Source organism: Ceratina calcarata, unplaced genomic scaffold (assembly GCF_001652005.2).
Source record: "Ceratina calcarata isolate Rehan_Ccalc_2016 unplaced genomic scaffold, ASM165200v1 scaffold98.2, whole genome shotgun sequence".
Lineage (NCBI taxonomy): Eukaryota > Metazoa > Arthropoda > Insecta > Hymenoptera > Apidae > Ceratina > Ceratina calcarata.
In genome coordinates, this window is record NW_017181217.1 from 427,491 (window position 1) to 436,291 (window position 8,801).

Here is an 8,801-nt window from a genome sequence, read left to right on the forward strand (position 1 = left end):
GTCAGATTATTATCTCTTTCTTGAAATTTTGCCCTTAAGCGTTTCGCTGACGATAGCCAACGGGCCAACTGCGTCAGGCTTGACAGCCGTGTTAAACGTGGTCGTACTGGATCCACCCTTTCGCATCTGTGCCATCTCGTGCAACTCTTTTTGCATTACTGTTAAAGAAACCTTATTCGCCGAAAAGAAATCCTTCATAGAGATCATCTCTCCGGACATCCTTCGCGGTGTCTCAGTATGATCTTTGAACGAATCCCTCGCCGCCACTCTCGTTCCTCTCCTCTTCGAAAAGTAAATCGTAGACAAAGAGGACCTCCTCCTGGGTAGGTGCAACGCGGTCGGATCTTGATTCCCGCATTGTATCTTTTGTATAATGTAATTCAATCCTTGTTTTATTATGATAGAAGTAACGTTCAACAGGGAGTACGTGCAGCAGCATCCGATCACCAGAAATACACAGTTGGCGATACGATACCTGTCCGTTGGAAGAAGTCGGTGCATGAGCCGAAGAACGTATTCATGAATTCGAACGAACGTACCAATGAACATGAGGATAATAAGATTTCTGCGTGCTGACGAAGTCCCCGAAGCCGATGGTCGCGAAGCTGACGAAACAAAAGTAGAGTGCATCGAAGTATTCCCAGTCCTCGAACGGCGCATAAACCGCAGCGGCGCAGCAAGCCAAAGAGCAGCACATCAACAACAAGAAGAGCATCACCCAGTACACGCTCGGTTTCCATTCATCGAGATCAGAATCATCGTCGTCGTCGACTATGTCCGGTAAACCGGAGCTTTCATTCTTGGACGACCTGAAAGACCGTCGGGAAGCCAACGAGTTCTTCCGAACGCGTCTCTTTAAACGATTCACGTGTATGTTCCGCAAGATCCAAGCTAGGAACGTGATGGTCCTTTCAAGGAACAAGTTGAAGAACAGAATTCCGCCTGGAAAAATTTCAGTTCATCGATATCGCGTCGCTGTGTCGACGGATACTAGTAACATTACCAGAACATCCAAGGAAGCCATAAAGGACAGCGGCTACTTTACCCGCTGTCGTTCGCGGTGTAGTATTCCCGTATCCTGCGAAATGGACACAGAAATCAAACTCATATCCTACTGCAAAGTGCTGGAGGTGGTAAATACAAGACTAGGTCAGAAGATATTAACGTTCTGGAATTCACCGGTACATTCTTGCGCGCGCTACGGGCGACGACCCTTACCCCCTTTACTCGACGCTATTGTGGCCAACTCTTAGCGCGATAAATGATCGACTTTTTAAGTGAACGATCGGAAAATAACTAAACTTGTAAGATACGAAGAATATGGAACGAACGTTGCAAATAATTTCGCAATTAGCGATACACTCGATTTTCCAAAAGGAGAAGAAACGCTACCGAGATAAGTCACGTCCCAGTGACCTATTATCCCGGATCACTTGCACCATTGAATAAAATTCCAAACAGGCCATTACACATTTCTTACCGATCGTGGAAACGATGGTACCCACGAAATGTAGACTGCCGAAGAAGTCCCATCGTTGACTTTTATCGATGGTACCGGAAGAAGCATTTCCGTAGGCGTACAACAGTTCGTCCAATTTTTGAAGAGCGATCTCACCATTCTGCAAGTGATGCCTTCGAAAAGTGTGGTAAACGCGCCAAAAGTTTGCAGCCTGATTGACGAATGAATTGAGAGGAGGAATTTGTAGATTGAAGATATCGATGAGACGTCTTACCTCTCGTGCTTCAAGATCAGCCTCCAGCTGTTGAAAAAGCACGGCACCAGCCACCATGTACAATGCCAAGACAATGAAAAGGAGGATAAACCTCGCGTTGTCGTCGCCGAGACCGCTGCATACGCACATCACCGGTGATTTTCATCTCTGAGGACACGAGTGACTGGTTGCAACTCCCCACCTTCGGTTCTCCACCGGCGCACACTCGGAGTATGCCCGAAGATCTGCTGCAGACATGCCGTTAATAAGAATCACAAAGAGAAGTACGAACCAAATTTTAATCTCTATTGCACCGCGAGAATTTAACTTCGTCGAACGAAATAATTTGCATGCGTTTCATTTCTTTTTAATTTCCCACTGCAAAATCGTATGTCGCACGCGATATCATTGATGAAACTCAAGCGCAGGAAATGTAGGACGGCAACGCGTGCCACTATGAAAAGAAGAGTCTTTGATAGTCTAAAAATAGGAACCAAATCAGTATACTGAACGAGATCCTTTTGTGAGCGCAGGGGTGTAATGTAAACTTTGCTCATGATTATTGTGCTCGCGAGTTCTTTGGATTGTACCCCGAAAATACACAAACTCCATCCCAAAAATAGTCTTGTTCCGACGCGTTTTTTCTTCGTTCAAGGCTTTTTAGAAGATAGAATCGCTAGTAGGACATTAAAAAATAAATCAAGTCGAACGTATAATAAAAATAGAGTTTATTAACAATTTATGTAGGCAATCTAACGGCATCTACGATATTCATATAAATACTGTAAACTAGGCACATTGACTCTTACATCGAAATATTCGTAGGTACATGCGTAGAAATCTATCGAGTCCATAAAATTAACATTAATCAGTTTAATACCATTAAGTACGAAATCAGAAAGGATCGCAAGGGGCATTTACACTATAATTCTAGCAGTCGTGCTCGCATTACGATTCTCAGTGCCTTGCTTGTGGGCCTTCTTCTAATTTCCTCCAGACAACCTGAAACAAATGTTTTTAATGCAGTTAATTGACGCGCTTCGGATAAAATTCGCACGTCCAATAATGATAACTCGTACATTACACATTTCTCTGACCAAAGCCTTCTCTCCGTCGTGGCCTCCTTCTCTTTCGAGTTGTTCTCTAACTTCGAGAACCTGAAGAGCTCGCACCACAGCTTCCGGTCGGCTTCCGATATGAGGATTTTCCCCCGGACTATTTTGGTTCTCCCAAATTTCTCCAGGCGGTACCTCCCATCCTTGTGCTCGCGCTTGTAGAACACTCTTGTCTTCTTCGAGCTGTTTCACTCGCTGTTCCAAGCTCCTCACGTACTGCATGGTTTGATCTGTAAGATGTGGGTTTAAAAATCGAACATTTTAGTTTCGCCAAGAATAATAGGTAATTGTACCATTGAACGTGGACGTGTGCCTCGGCCTCGGAGGTACAGTTTCTTCGGCATTGGTGCTCGAACTCGAACCATCTCCGTCGTCCCTTTGACCACCTCCTCTCTCTTCGTCTAAGTAGAGGCAGAGTTCTTTTAACTCGAGATTATCCTTGATCAGCTCTTGCTGTTTGTTATCCAATTGACGTAATTTATTTTGATAAGCTGACACTTCTTGTCGCATGACCGAGGCCGTGTACCTCCCGAATCTTTGCCATTCCCTCGCCAACTTCCGTCCCTTTTGACGATCGTCGTCCAAAAAGCAACAGAGATCTCGCAGCTCTTGATTATCATCGCTTAATCTTTGGTTTGCCTCCTTTAACGCTCGGAGCTCGCTGAGCTGGATGAAAAATGCATAACGAAAGGAGAATGATCAACCGTCGTCTTATCGTTCGTCGATGATTCTTAAAGAAACAGAATTTGATCGACGATCGTTCGCGATTGGCCACACGCACGTGCGTGACTGGTTGAAATTTCGACAGTGAACTCGACCCGCGTGACCCAAAAGTGCCGCAAAAACTTCCGCGTGACGCGCTCAACATCCGTGATCGTATCTGCTTCGCAAAATCGTGTAAATATGAACAAAAGACGGTACCGTTGCTTTTACTCTCGTCAGAATTAACTTTTACTTTCGTTTTATGTCATCGTCGTCTACACGAACTTGTCTTTGTCATGTTTCGTTTTTAGAAAAATCCCGACTTACCAAGTTTTGTATCTGACGATTCTGCTCGGCGGCGAGCCTCGCTATGTCGCTCTCGGTCTTCCGGACGAACTTCAGCATCTCCACGGGTCCCAGCCTGAGAAACTCCTCGTCCGTGATCCTCTGTCTGAGCGGCGGTGTTTGCGCCGTGTTTACCGTGGGATACTGACCGTTAGGTGGCAAGTACTGGCCTTGCCCGACCTTGGCCTGGAGATAACTATGCGGTGGCTGCGTTTTTGGGACGGGCGCAGCCAAAGCGTTTCCGCCTTGAGGATGATGTCGATGCTCTATCCTCGGCGAGTACTTGCCCTGCGCATCCTTCGTCTGCGGCACGGCTCGCGGCTGCGTTTGCTGATGATGATTCAAGGCCGCGACGGAACCTTGGCCGGAGGCGGAGACCGAGGTAGGCACGGACGGGCCTGGACCGAAATGCGGATGATTCTTCAGGATGCCGCCGGTTGGCTGCGGCGGTGGCTGATACCGCGGTGGCACTTGTTCCACTGCCGACTTGATCACGTGCGAAGGATGCTGCTGCTGCTGCGGCTGGGACTTACTCTTATTGGACATCGCGGCTAATTTAGCTCCAGGCTGCGTCGTGTCCCATTTCAGAGAGTCCACCGCGACTCCTTCGTACCGGCCTGTCTCGTTCGACCCGCTGCGATCTGGGTCACCGTACGGTCTCTCTCTTTCTCTTGTTCCCCTGCTCCCACTCAAGATCGGATATGCTATTTAAGAGGAGGCCCGTGCGATGCGTGCCGAACCTCCCCGCGAGTCTTACCTTATCACCTGGCGAACCTTCCAAACTTATGTCCCTCTGACGTTTCAAATACCGTCTCCCACTCGTCGAGCTTCTTCTTCTTCGAGATCCCGCGTATGTTATGGTTCCAGCGCGTTCACAAGTGTTCGAACGTTCCTCACACGTAACTTCTCAAACAAGTCTATCCAATCCCGCGTACTCGCGCTACGCAAACAGCCTTGGCTTCGTTGCGGTATTAAAGAGTCGACGGCCTCGCGTCACTCCGTGATTCCGTACGATCGCATGGTATGCTCGCGTTCCAGCGGTTTAAATCCCGGAAGCATAGTTCCTCGATGGAACAGAGTCTCACAGCCTAATCCCTGCCGCGTGGACACTCGTTTTCGGTACTGAAATCTCGAGAATACCAGTGACAGTGATGCTCCACTACCGACTCCCGAGAGGTAATGCGCCCAGCCGGGCCCCCGTTTTTCTCGCTGCGGGGCCGCATTTCACGAGCCACAGTGCCGTAACATCGAGAGGGGCGGTGAAACCCTGTCGTCCGAGACGGAACCGCCGTAGAGAGGCTTCCACGATTTTTAATCGATTTCACTTACTACGAAAAACAGCGCGATCGTTCCTTGCCCATGCGAGCGATCTTCAGTATCCGGAAGTACGTGAGACGTTTCTTCGAACGTTTTACTCGCGCACAATTGTTTGCACGTACCAAGTTTACGTTCGCATCGAGTCTCGCGTGGTACCTTAGTACATATATTGTTTTCCCACCCCAGGACCGATGATCCCGAAGGAAAATCCTGTGAAAACGATACACCGACAATATGGCGACGATCGCCGGACCTGCGATCCGAGAAACGATTACGGACGACGCTGGATCTTTAAGGCTTAGATGAGGGAACAGGAAGGTAACTGGTGATTGGACCGACTTCTCCTTTTAGGAGGGGAGTTAGTGGTCTGTTTTATTCGTCGGAGGTAGAAAGGAACAGAATCCTGAAGACCGAGGTAAGGAGAGCCTCAGTTCAGTGCATACGGTGCATGCTCTTGAAGCCTCGCCTTTGATTGCATTTATTCTATCTGAATTTCTTATTGACAAGAAGGCTGAGATATATCTGTTATATTCTTTATTGTGAGAGGTCAGTATACACTCATACATCTTTATAAAAGCAACGAAGAATCATTCACATACTGAATGATCCTGATGCTATAACATACTTACAGTCATATCGTATAACGATGCATAAATCTTCATACTCTCGTGCATATAATTTCCCTGATTCATACGTGATTCGTCAGCGAATTTATTTCCGAATTCCTGTACGATCATAAAACGTCGCGGGTTTTTTTCAATTAAACTTCTCGAACTACGCATGCTTATCACTCATCGCTACGAATAGCACGCATGCGTTCGCAATTAAATTGATATTCGCGGGTATACGCGAATAAACTCTAATCCGCATAATTGTTAGATTACTTTACTAATGATCTGAGTGTCCAGACTGGTCTAGCCGCGTTTTACGTGTTCTTTCTTCAAAAAACGTTTCCAAGCCTTATCGCTACTTCGTTATCTCATCTTATCAAGTGTATACACATGATTCGCAAATTAATTGATCGATAAGACTCTACCGTACGTGTGAGAATTTGTAGCTTTTGGGATATAGAACAAAGGATGTACGATAGCAATTGTTTCCATAATGATTTGTCAAACATTCCACTTATTTTAACGAAATTCGATGTAAATTTCGTTTCGTGTAAAAATGAATTGATCAAACGAGAAATTGTGAGCTGTCAGGAGATAACATTTGCTCGGTACAATACCCATTGTGCTCAGTGATTTATGCGTGAGGCAATATCAGAGGAAACAATGACGTGTCGTTATGTAACTTTATCAAATAACACGATTTGTTATCGTCTTTGCATCGCTTTAAACTTAATGCCTCTGCGGCGGGTGAGAAGTGAGGTTACTTGCTTACGTGTCATAGCATAAGATATAAGGTATAAGCATTGATTTTATTTTTCCCTATATACATTCTTGTAAATACATTATTTTCACTGTATTAAGAAATTTTACATGCACACGAGATAGTCAAATGTATGTTATACGATATGATTATTGAACATTACTGTCGTTTAAAAGCACTGAGTCTATCTGTCACTCTAACATAATAATTTTAAATAATGTTCTCCACTGTTCCAAGTAAAAATATTTAACAAGCAACAGTTACTAAGTACTGCTGCTTGTCGTATTTAAAACTGTATTAACATATGTCGATTGCAAGCAGTAGTTTTGTTCTAATGCACTTGGGGCACGATGATTGTAGAATAATAATGTAAATAAAAAAATAACAGAGCAGTGCACTGAGACAATGGCAAAGCAATCGTGGAATGTATTGGTGACGGGTGGTGCAGGGTACATAGGTTCTCACACAGTGTTCGAACTGCTGCAAGCAGATTTTGGGGTGGTAGTAGTAGACGACCTTAGTAATGCTTATCGAGGTAAGAAGTGGAAGTAATTAAAATAATTAGTGTATCGGTCAATAGTATTAGAACTTTGTTTAATGCTTCTTCTGCTAACTGTTTAATTTATTCAATTGGTGTTGTGAAACAATCTTCATATATTTTTATGTGCAGCAGATAATGAGACGAAACCAGAAAGTCTATTGAGAATAGAGAAATTGACAAACAAAAAGGTGCCATTCTATTCCTGTGATATAAATAATTACAGTGACCTCAAAGATGTATTTAAGAAGGTATGATCGGAGTCTTCATACGACCTGAATGTTCTGTATTAAGAATATAATTAAAACGATTGTTTTAGAATAAATTTGACTCTGTCATACACTTCGCTGCTTTGAAAGCTGTGGGAGAATCGTGTGAAAAGCCTTTAGAGTATTACAAGACGAATGTCTGCGGGACGTTGAATTTATTAAAAGTCATGAGAGAGTTTAATGTGAAATGTTGCGTCTATTCGAGCAGTGCCACGGTTTATGGCACTCCGGAAAAATTACCATTAGTCGAGAATATGAAAACTGGTGACTGCGCCAATCCTTACGGGAAAACGAAGTACATGGTCGAAGAAATTTTGAAAGATCTCTGTGCCGCAGACAAGGTATTTACTCTTAGTATCATGTGTCACATTTAGAAGCATCGAATATTTATTACCGATCATTTTTAGACATGGTCTGTCATATCTTTAAGATATTTTAATCCAGTTGGGGCTCATCCCTCAGGACAAATCGGAGAAGATCCTACGGGAATACCAAATAATTTAATGCCGTACATCGCTCAGGTAGCAGTGAACAAAAGGGATGTTTTGTACGTTTACGGGAACGATTACGATACTCCCGATGGAACAGGTGAATGAACGTGCACATCATAAATCTGGGACAGTGGTGATCATTACTTCGTTCGTAGGCGTGCGCGATTACATTCACATCATGGATCTAGCCGCGGGCCACATAAAAGCAATGATCTATCAGAAAGATCGTAGCCGTGTTGGATTTAAGGCGATCAACTTGGGTACCGGCAGAGGCTATTCCGTGCTCGAGGTTATAAAAGCATTTGAGAAAGCGTCGGGGCGAAAGATATCATATAAAATAGTCGAGCGAAGAGCTGGAGACGTGGCTACCAGCTACGCAGATCCTAGTTTAGCTAAGAAAGAACTGGGCTGGCAAGCTACTAAGAACATCGACGACATGTGTAAGTTACATCACAAGAATCAACAGTAACTGGTAATGAATAATCGTTCTTCTTATATTATTCTAGGTATAGACGCGTGGAGGTGGCAGCGGAACAATCCGAACGGTTATATGTCTAAGAACTAGCATTTGTTACGCGAAACTTAAGTATTCTAAAGGGAACATTTCACTTATGCATTTAATCAGTTTAAACGTAAGCCATGGTGGTGTCTGGTTACCAAAGTTTAAACCAAAGACCAACGCAACGATTTATATATATATATATATATGTATATATATATTCCAAGTTGATTTTAACAAGACTTTTACATTCAATAATCATTGTTTACTCTTTTATATGAAACAATGTACCACGTATGAATGTTCTATCGTGCCATAGAATACGTTCCTACGATTATAGAAATGATTATTAATAAAGCAAATACTACAATAATAAAGTAAAAGATTAATCACAAGCGGAGAGCTCGTGATCTTCTGTATCTTTGCAGTTCTCCGAACATTT

At 44.0% G+C, this 8,801-nt stretch overlaps 3 protein-coding genes across 8 annotated transcripts; 1 reads left to right on the forward strand and 2 right to left on the reverse strand.

Annotated features, from left to right (window-relative positions):
* Positions 1-9: 9 nt before the first annotated feature.
* Positions 10-1,935, reverse strand: LOC108631942 (potassium channel subfamily K member 13-like). The gene is made up of 5 exons (XM_018036185.2): positions 1,734-1,935; positions 1,481-1,670; positions 1,004-1,078; positions 540-942; positions 10-475 (listed from the first exon to the last, which is right to left on the reverse strand). Exons 1-5 carry the CDS (start codon positions 1,860-1,862, stop codon positions 10-12), a joined length of 1,263 nt encoding a protein of 420 aa, XP_017891674.1. The 5' UTR covers positions 1,863-1,935.
* Gale (UDP-galactose 4'-epimerase) lies at positions 1,867-8,754 on the forward strand. 5 transcript variants are annotated; one of them, XM_026819265.1, is made up of 8 exons: positions 1,867-1,996; positions 5,378-5,606; positions 6,951-7,097; positions 7,233-7,351; positions 7,420-7,710; positions 7,777-7,957; positions 8,016-8,300; positions 8,367-8,754. In XM_026819265.1, exons 3-8 carry the CDS (start codon positions 6,968-6,970, stop codon positions 8,423-8,425), a joined length of 1,065 nt encoding a protein of 354 aa, XP_026675066.1. In that variant the 5' UTR covers positions 1,867-1,996; positions 5,378-5,606; positions 6,951-6,967; the 3' UTR covers positions 8,426-8,754. The 5 variants fall into 5 exon arrangements, with proteins under 5 accessions (XP_026675066.1, XP_026675065.1, XP_017891678.1 ...); XM_026819264.1 differs by lacking the exons at positions 1,867-1,996; positions 5,378-5,606 and adding an exon at positions 5,753-6,596 and having other exon boundaries at positions 6,923-7,097; XM_018036189.2 differs by lacking the exons at positions 1,867-1,996; positions 5,378-5,606 and adding an exon at positions 5,753-6,596.
* Ccdc85 (coiled-coil domain-containing protein 85) lies at positions 2,424-4,895 on the reverse strand. Of its 2 annotated transcripts, none has more exons than XM_018036187.2 (5): positions 4,632-4,895; positions 3,857-4,515; positions 3,121-3,493; positions 2,792-3,057; positions 2,424-2,714 (listed from the first exon to the last, which is right to left on the reverse strand). In XM_018036187.2, the coding sequence occupies exons 2-5, from the start codon at positions 4,418-4,420 to the stop codon at positions 2,670-2,672; spliced, it is 1,248 nt and encodes a 415-aa protein (XP_017891676.1). In that variant the 5' UTR covers positions 4,421-4,515; positions 4,632-4,895; the 3' UTR covers positions 2,424-2,669. The 2 variants fall into 2 exon arrangements, with proteins under 2 accessions (XP_017891676.1, XP_017891677.1); XM_018036188.2 differs by having other exon boundaries at positions 3,857-4,562.
* Positions 8,755-8,801: the final 47 nt, after the last annotated feature.